At 47.7% G+C, this 15,394-nt stretch overlaps 1 protein-coding gene across 1 annotated transcript in view; it reads right to left on the bottom strand.

The window, feature by feature from the left end:
• Nucleotides 1-15,394, bottom strand: part of FOXK2 (forkhead box K2) — a 69,038-nt gene that overhangs the window by 20,706 nt on the left and 32,938 nt on the right. The window contains exons 2-3 of the mRNA XM_036836293.1: nt 6,183-6,377; nt 3,348-3,495 (exon numbers count right to left, since the gene is read on the bottom strand). Coding sequence (XP_036692188.1) covers nt 3,348-3,495; nt 6,183-6,377 — 343 coding nt within the window. The remainder of the gene's footprint in view (nt 1-3,347; nt 3,496-6,182; nt 6,378-15,394) is intronic.

The raw sequence follows: 15,394 nt of genomic DNA, 5'->3' as shown, positions 1-15,394 counted from the left end.
CAGGTTTGATCCATGGTCAGGGAACTAAAATCCCACAAGCCGCGTGGCAGGGGGAAGAAAAAAAAGTAATATAATATGATGGGAAAGCATTTGGAAAATTTGGAGGAAGCAAATAGATGCATGTACAGTAGCATAAAAAAGAACATTAAAACCACATAAGGAAAAAGTCCAAATGGTAAAAACGAAAAGAATAAGAAAATGAGAAAACCTGCCTCACCTCAGCAGGGTCCACAGCATGCATACTAAACCATGCCAGAGGACCATCACGTGGCTCTAGCAGTCAAGTGAAGAGCTGGGCCAGGACAGTGGTGGCGAAGGGTGGAGCGAGCCACCCTCTCTCAGGCCCCTGTGGGGGTCCTCATACACCCAAGGAGATGGGGCAGGAATGCTGAACACCCCAGCGCCAGAGTAAGGACCACTCAGAAACAAGTGTCCATCAAGAGGCTCCTCCTGTAAGAAAACCCCACACAGAGGAAAGCACCAGGAGCCAGACGCAGGGTTCCCACACCGGGGTCCAAGGCACTTGGGCAGGCATTGTTCAGGTGTGCAGGGCTGCCATGCACACCACAGGATGTTGGCATTCCTGGTCCCAGCGCACTCAAAGCCACCAGTGGTTCTTTGCCATTGTGACAACTCAGAACCCCATACACGTGCACAAGCCCACTGGGGAGAGGGTGCACCTCTGGCTGTGAACTGGGAAATACACATATCAACAGAGTAACCACAGAACCTAACATTGAATGTAAACAGTAAGCTGCAAAAGAATACATTCAAGATGATATTCCTTATATGAGGTTTAGAAATGAACAATTTAGATATTGTTTAGAGATAAATACAAATAGGCAGACAAGCAGAGGACTGTAGGATGGGTGAGGAAGGAAAGTGAAGTGCCAAAGAACGGAATGCAGGCTTCACCTGTACAGGCTAACTTTAGTCCTGACAGCTGGCCGTGGGCATGTGCTCTGCACTGGAAGACTGAACCACCTGTTATCCCAGCACCCCACTTTTATTAACTTTTTTTATTTTTTAAAATATTTATTTATTTGGCTGCACCAGGGTGTGGCCCGCGGGATCTTCGTTGTGACGTGCAGGATCTTTAGCTGCGTCAATGTAGGATCTTTTTTTAGTTGAGGCATGTGGGATCTTTTTTAAGTTCATGTGGGATCTAGTTCCCTGACCAGGGATCAAACCCGGGCCCCCTGAATTGGGAGTCTTAGCCACTGGATCACCAGGGAAGTCCGTTAGCATCCCATCCGTCCATTCATTCATTCATTCATTCATTCATTCATTCATTTATGGTTGCATTGGGTCTTTGTTGCTGCGCACGGGCCCTCTCTAGTTGCGGCGAGCAGGGGTTACTCTTCGTTGCAGTGCGCGGGCTTCTCATTGCAGTGGCTTCCCTTTGCTGTGGAGCACGGGCTCTAGGCGCGCGGGCTTCAGTAGTTCTGGCACTCGGGTTCAGCAGTTGTGGTTCTCGGGCTCTAGAGGGCAGGTTCAGTAGTTGTGGCACACGGGCTTAGTTGCTCCGCGGCATGTGGGATCTTCCCGGACCAGGGCTCGAACCCATGTCCCCTGCACTGGCAGGCTGATTCTTAACCACTGCACCACCAGGGAAGTCCCCAGCACCCCACTTTTAAATAGCTGATATTTCCTGAGCACTTGGGCCAGGCTCTGCCCTGTCTGTCCCCTGAGTGAGCTCACGCTGAGTTACAGGAAAGGGACGGTGGAGTGGCTGAGCTGGAGTACACACCAGGTGAGAGTACAAAGCCTTCCTCACTGTGCCTATGCTGCTGTGTTTGTTATCTTTCTTCTATACATTTCAATTTTTTAAAAAAGCTTTTTTATATTGAAAAACATAACACAGACAGAAAAGCCCATAATACACCCATATCAGGTAAAAACAAATTTTTGTAAAGTGAACAACAGTACAACCAACACTAGGTCAAGAGAAAACACAGCCCACGTCTCAGAAGCTTCCTCGTGCCCCCTCTGCCTCCCAGAGAGGCCACCACTATTCCTGACATTTTATACTAATCATAACCTTACTGTGACTTAAGTTTTACCATCTAAGAATGCATCTTGAAACAATTTAGTTTTGCCTGGTTTTAAACAGGCAAATGGACTATGGACAAAAATGGAATCCAACAGAGGGTGCCCCTCTGTGTCTGCCCCTGCCCAGCACCCTGTGCAAGAGGCTCCTGGCTGCTGTGGAGAGACAGTGCGCAGCCACGGCTTAACCATTTCCATGGCTATGACGTGTCCTATGACACGAATATACCACATTTTATAAATACATAAAGTAACACTATGCCTGGCTTTATTTTATTTTTTCACGTAGCATTATATCAAGAGCACTTCCATATCAGTAACTATGCCACATAATATCCCCTTACTTAATCATTCTTCCCTCAGTTAGGGGCATTTAGGTTGCTTTCAATTTTCTGTTTTATATGAACTTTTGTTTTGAGATTTTTGTCCATTTCCCTTAAATGAAGTCCTAGAAGGGGTGTTACTGGGTCAAAGAATAGAAATAAGCAGGGTCCTACTGTGGGCCATCAATAATTACCATCCAGGGACTTCCCTGGTGGTCCAGAGGTTAAGAATCCACCTTTCAATGCAGGGCATGTGGGTTTGATCCCTGGTCAGGGAACTAAGATCCCACATGCCGCAGAGCAACTAAGCCTGTGTGTTGCAACTACTGAGCCAAAGTGCCACAACTACTGAGCCTGCGCATGCCGCAACTATTGAGCCCGCACGCTCTGGAGCCTGTGCTCCACAACTAGAGAGAAGCCCGCGCACCACAACGAAGAGCCTGCATGCCACAATGAAAGATCCTGTGTGCCGCAACGAAGATCCCACATGCCACAATTAAGACCCGATGCGGCCAAATAAATTAAATAAATAAATAAAATTTAAAAAAAAAAATAATAATTACCATCCAAAAGGGGAACTGATGTGCCCTCTCTAAAGTGTGTTTGTGTGCATATGTGTTCACATGTACATTCAGACATGTGTGTGTGCAACCTTCAGCATCTGGGACAGGAGGACTAAATCCCAAGAGTGGTCTCCTAGGACACCAGGCAGTGACCTTGTGAGGACCAAGGGTTCAAGCTCTCAGGACCTGGGCCCATAGCTGCCACCAAGGAGGGCCCAGTGCTGAATGACCAAAAGAACGCATCTCTAGTGCCCAGCACTGAGAACATGCTCAGCAATGACCCAACATCCGCGTAGACGTGCACTTCTCAAAAGGCCCTGGGGGGGTGTTCCTTGACATGCAGGCAATGCAGTGAGGACAGCTGGCTCCCCAACAGGCCCTGGGTTCTGTTTCGAGGCTATAAAACATTTACCTTTGGGCTGTCTCCACCTGAAGCTTCCTTCTCATTTTCTGGCTGTGAGTTGTCGGCCATTAAATTGAGGTCAGATGGTATCACACGGCCCATTTTGTACCCTGAAGACCCTGCTCCCCGGGGGCTGGATGGACAGGAGTTCGCAGCACTGTGGACGAGAAAAGGTTGTTCCTATCAGTCTATGGTAAAACGTACATCACACTCTGTTTCAATAACTGACTCTTATTTCAAGGAAAACAAATTTTAAAAGTAAGAGAACTTCAGCATTTTCCATGGAAAAATGGACTCATTAACTCTGTGAAATTTAAGATCACCCTAAGAAATCAGGTATTTGCTTCCACATGTGTCATCTTAGGAACTTACCAAGGACACAGAACCATGCATGATGGCTCCAGGACTCGGCCTGGTAGAGGAACACAGACCACTGCTCTGCTCGCCCCCTCCCACCAGGAAGCTGAGGACAGGCTGTGACAAAGGACATGGCTTCCAGCTACACTGGAAAGGTCAGGGGGAGTCTGAAGAGAGGGGGACAGCAGCGAGGCTGAAGACAGGACGCACAAAGAGGGGAGGAGGCCGTGGATACAGACACGCAGGCTGTGACGGGCTCACAGGGAACACCCAGAAATCAGAAACAGGAACCTGTTTTCAAACATGCACTTTCTTTTTTCACAAGGTAGGGCTTGGCCATGATGCTGAGAATGTTCTGATTCTTGATGTCTGCTGATTAAGAGCCACATTCATTTGTGGTAATTCACCAAGTTATGTATTTAACTTATTCTCCCTTTTCTGTACAGTATTATACTTTACAAAAGAGAACAAGCTACTGAAATGGAAGGATGCCAAGATAAGACTGTTTTAAAAATCCAGTAAGTTATAGAACAGTATGTATGGTTAGATCTCATTTATGTTTTGGATAAAAAAAAGTCAAGTATTGCAAATGTATAGAAAATTTCTGGAAAAAATACCTAAGAAACAGTAGTTACCTCCAAAAAACTGAACTGGAAAGGAGGGGCCCAGGAGGTGGAACAACACACTATTACCTGGCACCCTCTGAAGCACTACTGGACTCTCTACCATGAACATGCACCGTCAGTATATGCACTCACCCACGAAACAAGTGTTTACCGCATGCCAGGAACAACTCTTAAAGCACTGGGGAGAGAGGAACAAGACAGATGGCAGGACCACACTCTTGGAACTCCTGCTTTATGATTTTAAAACTAGCTAACATAAATGAAGGGTCAATGTGGTGAGTGGCCCCACTGGCTGGGTGGTGGTGGGCTCCACCACCGTGAGCTGTCTCAACAGCAGGGGTGCTCTGCTGCTCGGTGCTGCTGGTGGGGTATGAAGAGGGGATGAGCAAGGAAAACAGGATGAAGATGGGGCAGGGGGTGAGGAGAGACTGCATCAGCTCCTGACCCAAACCCTAAAGTTTCCAACCACCTCCAGTTCCCTGAGCGCCCACAGAACTTCTGTCTCCACATGGCCGGGCAGTTTGCCAGTGACCTGACCCTAAGGCTGCTGCTTCCACTGTGGGCCGCTGTCCCACGTGGGTAAACACGGGCTTTCTCCTCTTCCTCTGTGAATTCTGTGCACTTTTCACACAGTGCTGAATAAAAATCGGGCCACCAGCTGCTGACTTCTGCCTACCCACTGCCACACTTACTACCTGGTCCATCTAGTCACATGCAGACCAATTTCAACCAAGTGGGAGAGACAGAGGCAGCATCCTCAGCGGAGCAGCCATGGCAGGGGGCAGAGAAGGAGCCCGAGAGCAGCTGCACTCACACAACACCAAGCAAGGGTGCAGCCAGAGTCTACCTGACACTCCTTCCAGGCCTTTCCAGAAGGATACCTTTCTGTGCATGCTGGCTTTTAAGATAAGAAACAGAAGTGTCCGACTGAAAGCTACAACCCAGAGCTGCCAGTGTTCCCTCTGTGCCCTCCTTGCTCTGCTACATGTAGGGGTCAGTCCCAGTGGACGAGGCAAGGCCTTCTCTGCCTGGAGCCATGCCCTGCGGACACACCTGGACAGTAGGAGCTTGGCTCTCAAGAGAAGCAAATGTGTTCCTTTTGCACCTAAGTCTAACATTACTCACATGGAAGAAGATGCCTGAATACATACTTCACTCTTCTAAGACCCAACAGAACACAGGAGGACCGACCATCTGAGCCCTGTCCTAGGGTCGCGCCTGCTGGTCCTGGGCAATTCCTGACCTGACCCTCAGCTACTGCCCCCTGAAAGCGCGGCACAACATGACCATCTTGCACTGGGTTATGCAGTGGAGAGCACGCCTTGAAGGCACCATCCTCCACTTTCTGAGGCTCCCAGTCTCTCTTAGGACATCAGGACAAACAGAAGTTTGTCACCTCACTGTGGTCAAACTCAGTAATCCAAAGTGTAAGTCATCAAAATTTGCATGAAATTGTAGCAAACCAAAAAACTCAAAATGCAACTGAAAACCCACCTCACACTTTAGACCAATAAGACAAATCATCTGTCCTTTAAACTTACACTCAAATAAAAGAATCCACAAGTGAAAACAAGGAACATTTGGGAACTGTGTTTCACATGCAGGAAACTAAGAGCAAACAGTGCTCAGAAACTAAACAATATTTTAAGTGCCCTCAACATCTCCCTCTCCATGTAGGTCAGCACCAGGGAAGGGAGAAGACGTCGCTGTGTGCTGCTGCCCACTACTGTGACGTACGATGGCTTCTGAATGTCCCACTGCAAGAGGCAAGGACTGAAATTTGGACAGGGTCATGTCCACCTTGGCACATGCACACCCTGACCCCACGGTGACCCCGTCTACCATGGAAGCTGCTGTGTACCTGATGGTTCCTGTGGGGGAGGGGAGGGGGCTGATGAGGTGGGCCATGGTGTCTGGAATGTTGATGGTCAGCGGCGAGATGTGAGCCTGCACGGGCTTCACTGGGGACTCGGGCGCTTCCTGTTTCTCCCTCTTCTCGCTGGACAGGGCAGTGAATGTGATCTTGATGTTTGTGCTCGGGAACCTGAACGTGCACCTAAAAAAGAAAAGCCAACTGTCAGCGTCCATCTGCCGATCGGTGGGCAGGATGCCCCACCCACAACAGGTTGCAGAGCCCGAGTGTCCCCAGACATACTGGAGCCTCGACTTGCATGGAAGAGTTGGAAAGAAGCCCACTTCAAGTTCACCTCACATGTTACAAGTCGATTAATGAGTGAAACACAAAGGAGGCATCACATGATTTAAAAACACTAGTAAGCAAAAACATCATTTAGACCAGCCCAACAGGAAAAAAAAAAAAGGGAGAGGAGACTCAAAAAAGACTCAAATACCACTTAATCTACACTGGGCAGGCTCTGGAGACAGGCTTGGGATCTGGAGATGTGCTCCTGGCATTGAGTAGGTGGAGGCCAGGCAGGAATGCTGCTAACCCTGCAGTGCATGGACAGTCCCATCACAAGGAGGAGGCGCCCCAGGCACGCCCCTCACCTGCTTACCTCTGATGACATCTCTTGCCCAGCCCTTCTCTCAGGTTCCCACTCTAGTCTGTCTGCAGCCAGTAGCCAGGGTGTTTCTAAAACAGCAAGATCTGCATGTGGTGTTCAAAGATACAAAAAGGCCAGCCTCTGTCTCTTCTGCCCTCGGGGCACAGCTCTTTCCTTCTCGAGATCCTTCTCTCATGCTGTCCTCCCTCCACTTTAATACCCCAGAGGCCCCCACCCCACTGTGGGTCAGACCCCACATCCCTGCCTCTTGTCCGTTCCTCCCCTTGCTCACTACCCAGGGGTCCCCTCCCACCCCTCAGCTGCCTATCCAAGGGTTTCCTTACCGCCCCACACCCTCCCCTTGCTGCCTTGTTCTTCATTTCACTCTGGCCACATGATTCTATGTTACCCCACTTTTGCTTGTTGTCACCCCAATAGGATACAACCTCCATTAGAACAAAGCTCAGTTCACTGCTATAACATGGAGACCAGAAGAGTCCCTGGTATATACAGAGAAGGCCCTCAGTACACACTTGTTGGAATTAATGAACAAGTGCCCAGTTTCATACATTAAAAAGGTAATTAAAACAAGCAAATCACATGAATACAACAAACGGGAAGCCCACAATTGCAGCTGCCCCTTTGTCGTTAGCATGAGATTTGAATAATCAACTCCAGGCCTAGAAAAGAAGGGGATTAAGACCCCACTGGCCTTAATTTCTAGCACAATATATATAACAATTATGGGAGTAAGGAAGTTTCCTCCTTTTCCTCCCATTTGTAGTTCCCAAGCCCCTGTCCTCAGGCGATAGTCATTGTTCAGCAGGAAGGTCAGGCTGTTAGAACAAGCATCGTCACCCAGCACGAGGGCATCCGATCCTGCAGAGCAGTTACCTCTCTGTGCCTGTTTCCTCATCCACAGAACAGATGACAGCATCTTTCTCTGAGAGTACCATGAGGATTAATTCAAATATTTATCAAACACTCAAACGTTTATTAAAATGAAAAAACCAAACTACCTTCAGCCCCACTGTAAGATGTCAATAGTACTTGCTTTTCCTACAGTTGGACACTCGCCATCCACTGTGTTGTTTGTTCCGTCATCATCTGGGAACTCACAGAAGCCCAGACTGCACCAGAGGAGCAGCACACCCACCTGCCTGTCCTCCATGTGCCACGGAAGCAACAAAGCACTGTGCACAATTCCAACACGGGAATGTGAGAATGGGACTCCTCCCTCCCCCAAGGGGTACCTACACGTCTCCCGGGGTTTATTTCTGCTTTCCACAAAATAGGACCACACCCTGCACACTGGCCCTCAGTCTGCACGTTCCCTCAGTGTCACCCACAGGGTCTGTTCGCACAGACGGCTGAGCACTGCCTTCAGGGCTAGCACCACCACATGGAGAACTTCCTTCCTTTGTATCCTATTCCCAAAGTTTCCAATTAAAGACAACAATCGTCTCCACGGCACAGGCGCCATCCATAAACCTCAGGCTCCAAGGGCACAGAGGGCATCTAAAGCAACGCAAGGCACTGTCAGGCCACCTGCTGACAGCCTCTGACCGACAGCATGTGAGAGTGTCCTGGCCATCAGTGGACACTGCCACTAACCCCACCCCCTTGACAGGTGAAAATGGTATCTCTGTTTGCATCTAAGCGTGAACTTCTCATACGTGTATGAGCCATGAAACACATTTAAAAGCTACCCAGGTAGTGTGGTAACTTTGTTTTTTAATCTGAGTTATTATTACATGGGTGAGTTCCTATTAGTGAAAATTCATCGAGTTATGCATGTATGAAACACACTCTTCTGTATATGTAGTATATGTCAATAAAGTTTTTTTTTTTTAAATAAAAAAAGCCATCCGTAGATGGATACAGAAATTGGTAAAATGTTGATAACATGTCAGGGGGTTCACAGCACATATTCTATACTTTTGGGTTAACAGTGGCCTATTTCTTTACCTGGGTTGTGATTACATGGGCACCCATGTTATAATTATAACCGATTTTTCTATGTAGGTTACATTCAAAGCAAAATATATCAAAACGGTGTTTGAGTTCTCTATGGAGTTCCATTAGTGATGAAATCCTTGTTCCCCTTTAGGGAATGTGAATGGCCACTGCTTGACTTTTCTAAGCTAGAAATAAAAAACAGTGGGATAGGGACTTCCCCGGTGGTCCAATGGTTACGACTCGATGCTTCTACTGCAGGGGGCCCAGGTTGGATCCCTGGTCAGGGAACTAAGGTCCCACATGCCACGCAGCCAAAAAGAAATAAAATAAATTAATAAACAAAGCTTAATTACAGAGACTAGGTAGCCCAGCCCACCCTACCCAACATGTTAAAAAAAAATAGTGGGATAATTTTAATTAATTGTTTCACAAAAGTAAAAAGAGCAGCAAAACATTAAAACAGCAGACAAAGCAAGGTGAGTGTCAGATCTCTGTCTCCCCCACACCACCACCAAGAGGCTGTTACATCTGGGCACTCTGGTCCTCGTTCCCATGAAGCACTTCAGGTCATGGAAAGGGTTTAAGAGCCTAAAAGATACTATACTGATTTGGGAAATTAAGAGCATGCTGCCCGGGTCTCACACTGCTTCATACCACCACAATACCTAACACCGTGTGCTCTTTAAAAATACTTTAACTGATCCTGAAAGATTTGTAATAAAGCTCAGTATAAAAATAGGCATCTGTGGGCTTCCCTGGTGGCGCTGTGGTTGAGAATCTGCCTGCCAATGCAGGGGACACGGGTTCGAGCCCTGGTCTGGGAAGATCCCACATGCCGCAGAGCAACTAGGCCCGTGAGCCACAATTACTGAGCCTGCGCGTCTGGAGCCTGTGCTCTGCAACAAGAGAGGCCACAATAGTGAGAGGCCCGTGCACCGCGATGAAGAGTGGTCCCCACTTGCCGCAACTAGAGAAAGCCCTCGCACAGAAACGAAGACCCAACGCAGCCATAAATAAATAAATTAAAAAAAAAAAACAAATATATTAAAAAAAATGCATCTGTTTATGAGAACTCTGAGAAATATGACAGAATAACAGAGAAAAGGGAAAGATTTTAAAATGAACAATAAGAAAAACCAGACAGCAGAAAGCAGAACGGCAAACCCCTAAGCAAAAAATGACCAGGTACTGAGCACCTCTGAGAAGCCGCACAACTTGAGCCACAAATCAAAACTGAAGCAACACAACAGCTGATGGTTTCAAACTTAGGCAAGGACCCTGATAAAAACTAAGTTTCTTTTACTTGAATAAACATTAACAATTTTAATACGAATTCAGAGTTGCAAATATCTTTTTCTTCACCTCTCTCTTAGTCTCCTATACTTGGTGACAGGCATTTTTCTTGTTGGAATGGAAACTCTTACAAATGAGATATGCAAGCCAATGGCTTGGGTCTAGAGCTCTGAATTTTCAGATTCACAAAGAAGCTCTAAGGATTCTGAAGACCTGTTCTTTATTTATTTATTTATTTTTTGGCTGCATTGGGTCTTCGCTGCTGTGCCCGGGCTTTCTCTAGTTGCGGCGAGCAGGGGTCACTCTTCTTTGCGGTGCGCGGGCTTCTCCTTGCGGTGGCCTCTCTTGTTGTGGAGCACGGGCTCTAGGCGAGCAGGTTTCAGTAGCTGTGGCGCACGGGCTTAGTTGCTCTGCGGCATGTGGGATCTTCCCAGACCAGGGCTCAAACCCGTGTCCCCTGCATTGGTAGGCGGATTCTTAACCACTGTGCCACCAGGGAAGTCCCTGAAGACCTGTTCTTTATATATCAATACAAAGCCAGGCCTTGCTGCAAATACTTCAACACTAACATCATACAGCTAGGCAGAAATAAGCCATATTGAAATAAGTCTCCAACCAAATGGAAAGTCAAATTTAGTGATATCTCTATGCAAAGCAAGTTCAAACAATTAACCAATTAGGCAAACTATTCCCTACAACCAAGTCCAACTGGGCCACTTCAGAGGTGTAGCTGGTCTCAGGAAGAGGTTGGCTCCCATACCCTTTACCCCACAGAAGACGAGACAGGCAGGAACAGTGGTCTGGCCCCACAGCACCACTCGGAACGGTGAGTGCAGCAGAGCAGCCTTCCACCTCAGCCCCCACAGTGACGGCAGGCCCCGGGGAGGACGGCCACCATGTCCCCCAGCCTCCTGTCATCCTTCTCTGTCGTGGCACAGATTACTCAGACACACTTCCTGAGTTGGAAAAATCTCCCCACAAGTGGGCTTCATTTCTACCTACTTAAAAAAACACATCTGAATGTGATTCAGACAGTCATTATTAGGATAACTCTGGAGTCCCTCAGTTTTTAAAGAGTATTTTAGAAAGTTTAATGGGACAAGGCCTGCAGATGCCACCCTCATGGCCAGGGCACAAAGCAGCAACAGTGTCCCTGCCATGGGGCACCGAGAAGACACTGCCTCACCTTTGGATTTCCTGCTAAAAATAACAAACCTGGATCTCACCAAGAGGAAACATCAGACAAATATTCTACAAAACAACTGGCCTGTCCTCAAATATTCTACAAAACAATGGGACTTTCCTGGTGATCCAGTGGTTAAGACTGCACGCTCCCAATGCAGGGGGCTCGGGTTCGATACCTGGTCAGGGAACTAGATCCCACATGGCGCAACTAAGAGCCCACATGCTGCAAATAAAGATCCTGCATGCCGCTAAGACCCAGCACAGCCAAATAAATAAATAAATATTAAAACAAATGAACAAAAAACCCCAACTTTCTCCAGCTCCCTAAATCTATGACCTGCTAACTTCCTATCTCACCCCCAGCAGCTGACCCTACTTCTTAAAAAAAAATAAAAATCAACATAGAAGACACAGAAAGGCCAAGGAACGGTCACAAATGAGAGTAAAGTTCAATGCATGTGTGATCTGACTCTAGAAAAAGGGCATCAGTAAACGATTGCTAAGTCCAGTTAAGGCCAGTGGGTTAGGTCACAGTGTTGTATCAACGTTAATTGGTATTGGTACCTGGGCTGTGGTTATGTTAGAAAATTTTTTAAGAAATACACATGGAAATATTTTAGAGGTAAAAATGAATCATGTATGCAGCTTATTCTCAAAATTTTCAGGGAAAAAACAGAGTAATGAAGCAAGTGTGGTAAATGTTAGTATTTGGGGAATCTGGGAAAATGAGAATCTCTGTTCTATTTTTGCAACTTTTCTATAAGTCTGAGTAATTTCAAAGAAAAAGAAGAAAATTTGGAAACTTTCAAGATGTCCAATGCAAAGCTTGATGATCTAGGCTGTGCCACTCCAGGTGTCGCTGGGCCTGAGCCAGGCCAGGAACTGTGTCATGAGCCATGACAAGGTGAGCATAGACACAGTGTTTGGAAACCACTCACTCTTCTACTTGTTCAGACTATACCTTCTCCACAGACAGTCTGAGAGCCCTGCTCTGGGACACACCCTCATCATTATCTATCTTCTATATATTTCAGAATCCCACCAAATTCCAAGGACAATCTTGTGGGACACCTGACACAGTTATGAAATGTCACCTCACTGCAATTCTTATCAACTCCAGACCCTCCTCCAGAGTCTGTTTGTCCCTGATAGTCAGCCTCGGGCTAAGCAGGGAAGTACAACCCCAGTTCTGGAGTTCACAGGACAGGGTCATGGCCACATTCACATAAGTGACCCTGACATCTGTGCCCTCACATTCACCCAACACAGTTGATGTCTGTTAAACCTACACACCATCCCGTCACTGGGCTTCCAGACTGTGACCCAAGAAGCTGTGGTTTGTGGTGACACCATACTCTGTACTCTGGATTTCTTCTCTCCTGGGAAGATTTGTCCCATCCTACATATAACAATATTCACACAGAACAGTATCTCCCAATCACGTTCCTAGAGCACAGCATTGAGTGTCCTGACAGCCAGCATAGGCTGAACCCTGCTGTTCTACAAACGGCCCAAGATCTCTGTGGCTCACAGCAAAGGTCTGGGTCTAGCTTCTACCATCCACCCACCCCATAAGTGGCTGCTCTGCTCCACGTTTCCCTCACTCTGGGGCCCAGGCTGATGCAGTGGCTCCACTGAGGATACTGCTGGTTCCAAGGCAGAGAGAAAAGACAGAAGGAGCGAGTTCCGTGGCCACACCTGCGGTCAATGGGCAGAAGGGCTTACAGCGAGGACCCTCTCCACACACCATCACCTCCCTAGTGTTAGCAATCCCAAGGGATGTCTGGAAAATCATTTCAAGTCCTTTCAGCTATGCAACTGGCCACAGAGACATTAGCTGAGCTGCTGACCTGCTCTCCAAGGGAAGAAATGGGAGGCCAGTTACTCTGTCATTCACCTGTGACAGCTGACAAAGATAATCTAATAAGAAGGGGAAGACAATCCGATCATTTAATCTCGGGATTGGCAAAGGAAAGACTGTGTCAATAAAAATAACATGTCACACAGGGTGGACAGTGCTCTGAGGCCATCGATGACTTGCTATGAGCAGCAGTGATTGCCAAGGAGGAAAGCAACAGGATCTTCCGCATTTGAAGAAATGTGTGGACAGTTACATCCAAGACTGGATCGGGAGATAAGGGGGGAAATGAGGAAACCAGTGAGGAGGCTTCCAAGGAGCCAGGGTGTGCAGTGCTCACACCACGTGAGGCAGTGAGGACAGAAAGAGGAGACGGGATCTGACTGGTATGGGAGATGGAAATAAACGGCCCTGATGACCCACCAATATGTGTGGGCACAGAAGGGAGAAGACCGCAGGATGACTGGCTTCACATCTGGCTCGTGTGACTAAGAATGTTGGTACCAATTACTGAGATGAGGATGGATGAGGAACAGGCTGGGGGGGTGCAATGGCTAAGTGGACACATGACCTCTGAGGTGCCCATTACCCATAATCCCAGGGGGACGTCCAACCAGCCCCTCCTGAAACCTGGACAGACACACTCGGTGTCCTCGGCGGTGAGAGGGTACATTCGCCACATCACAGAGGAGAAAGAGCCTAAGAAACTCAACCAGCAGGCCTGGTGGAAGAGAACAGCCTTCAGGACTCAAGCAAGCATTACCCTGCAGAAGGAAACACTATTGTGGGAGTTTAACAATGGGCTCTAGTCAACCCATAACTCAGTTACGATGGCAAGCCGTGCCTCTTTTTTATCTTTTGCAAAAATGGAAGAAAATTCCATTGGAATTTTGGAAGAAAAATTGGAAAAAAAATTCCTCTTCTTTCCAAACCCTGAGGAGGACTTAGCCAAAAAGGCACTTTAAATGGGCCTATATATACACTTTGATCATTCTCTTCTACTAGTTTCCTCTAATTTTTGACAGAAATATCAAAACTTTTACTACAACCTTTAATGAATTGTAGCCCTTAATCAATCACATTTGTCAGTGACTCATAAATCACTCCCCCACCCGGGGCTGCCTTTTCTGTGGCTCCAAGAGCAACAAGTCCGCACCACCAGTCAGTCCTACCCGCTGGTCACGCTGAGCTGCCACCACCATGGGTCTGAAAGGGCCACTCGGAGCCTGGCGGGTGCTCCCTTCGCCCCAGAAGAGGGTATGTGGAGGGGCAGCTCATCAGCTCAGGAGAGGGCTGCCCCTCAGAAGAGGTGTCTTTGGGAGGCCAGCAGCCACTTATTAAAGAGCACAAGTCACAGGTCGACAGCCTGACCCACTATAAGACAGGTTAGGACAATGAAGACCATACTGGAAGGAGCCCGAAACCCTAAGTAGTCCACACTTTTCTCTGCTGCTCCTTTGCAGTAAACCTCAAGCAACACCTACTACCTCAGCTTGACTTCTTACCCTGAAAAACGCTAAAACATTCTAGAAAACTCATGAAACACAATGGTGTTTATTAAAAGAGGCCACGTTACTATAGTTTTTGTTGGGTTTAGCATGAATTTCTTTTTTATATATAATAAAGCTATTCCTTCTTTTTTAAATTTATTTTTTATTTATTTTTGTCTGCGTTGGGTCTTTGTTGCTGCGCGAGGGCTTTCTCTAGCTGCGGAGAGCGGGGGCTCCTCTTCGTTGCGGTGCGCGGGCTTCTCATTGTGGTGGCTTCTCTTGTTGCAGAGCACAGGCTCCAGGCACACGCGCTTCAGTAGTTGCAGCACACAGGCAGTAGTTGCGGCACTCAGGCCCTAGAGTGCGCGGGCTTCAGTAGCTGCAGCGCGTGGTCTCAGTAGTTGGCGCGCAGGCTTCAGTAGTTGTGGCTTGCGGGCTCTAAAGCAGGCTCAGTAGTTGTGGCGCACGGGCTTAGTTGCTCCGTGGCATGTGGGATCTTCCTGGACCAGGGCTCAAACCCATGTCCCCCGCATTGGCAGGAGGATTCTTAACCACTGTGCCACCAGGTAAGTCCCTAGCATGAACTTCTAACCGGAGCCTCAAAAGCCTAATTCAATAAGACACCTGCAACCTGGGCTCAGGCGCTGCGAGATTTATCTTTGAGTGAAGCACTTTCACTGCACGTTTAGCTTTGAGGTGACTTAGAAACTACACAGCACGTGAAACAACGCTTTTCTGCGTGGACAGGGACACTGCAGGCATGTGGCTAGTTAGTGAGTCAAAC

This window comes from Balaenoptera musculus, chromosome 20, assembly GCF_009873245.2.
Source record: "Balaenoptera musculus isolate JJ_BM4_2016_0621 chromosome 20, mBalMus1.pri.v3, whole genome shotgun sequence".
In the NCBI taxonomy this organism is placed as follows: domain Eukaryota; kingdom Metazoa; phylum Chordata; class Mammalia; order Artiodactyla; family Balaenopteridae; genus Balaenoptera; species Balaenoptera musculus.
Note: the sequence above shows the minus strand (reverse complement) of the source record. Positions and strands in the feature narration are given on the sequence as shown.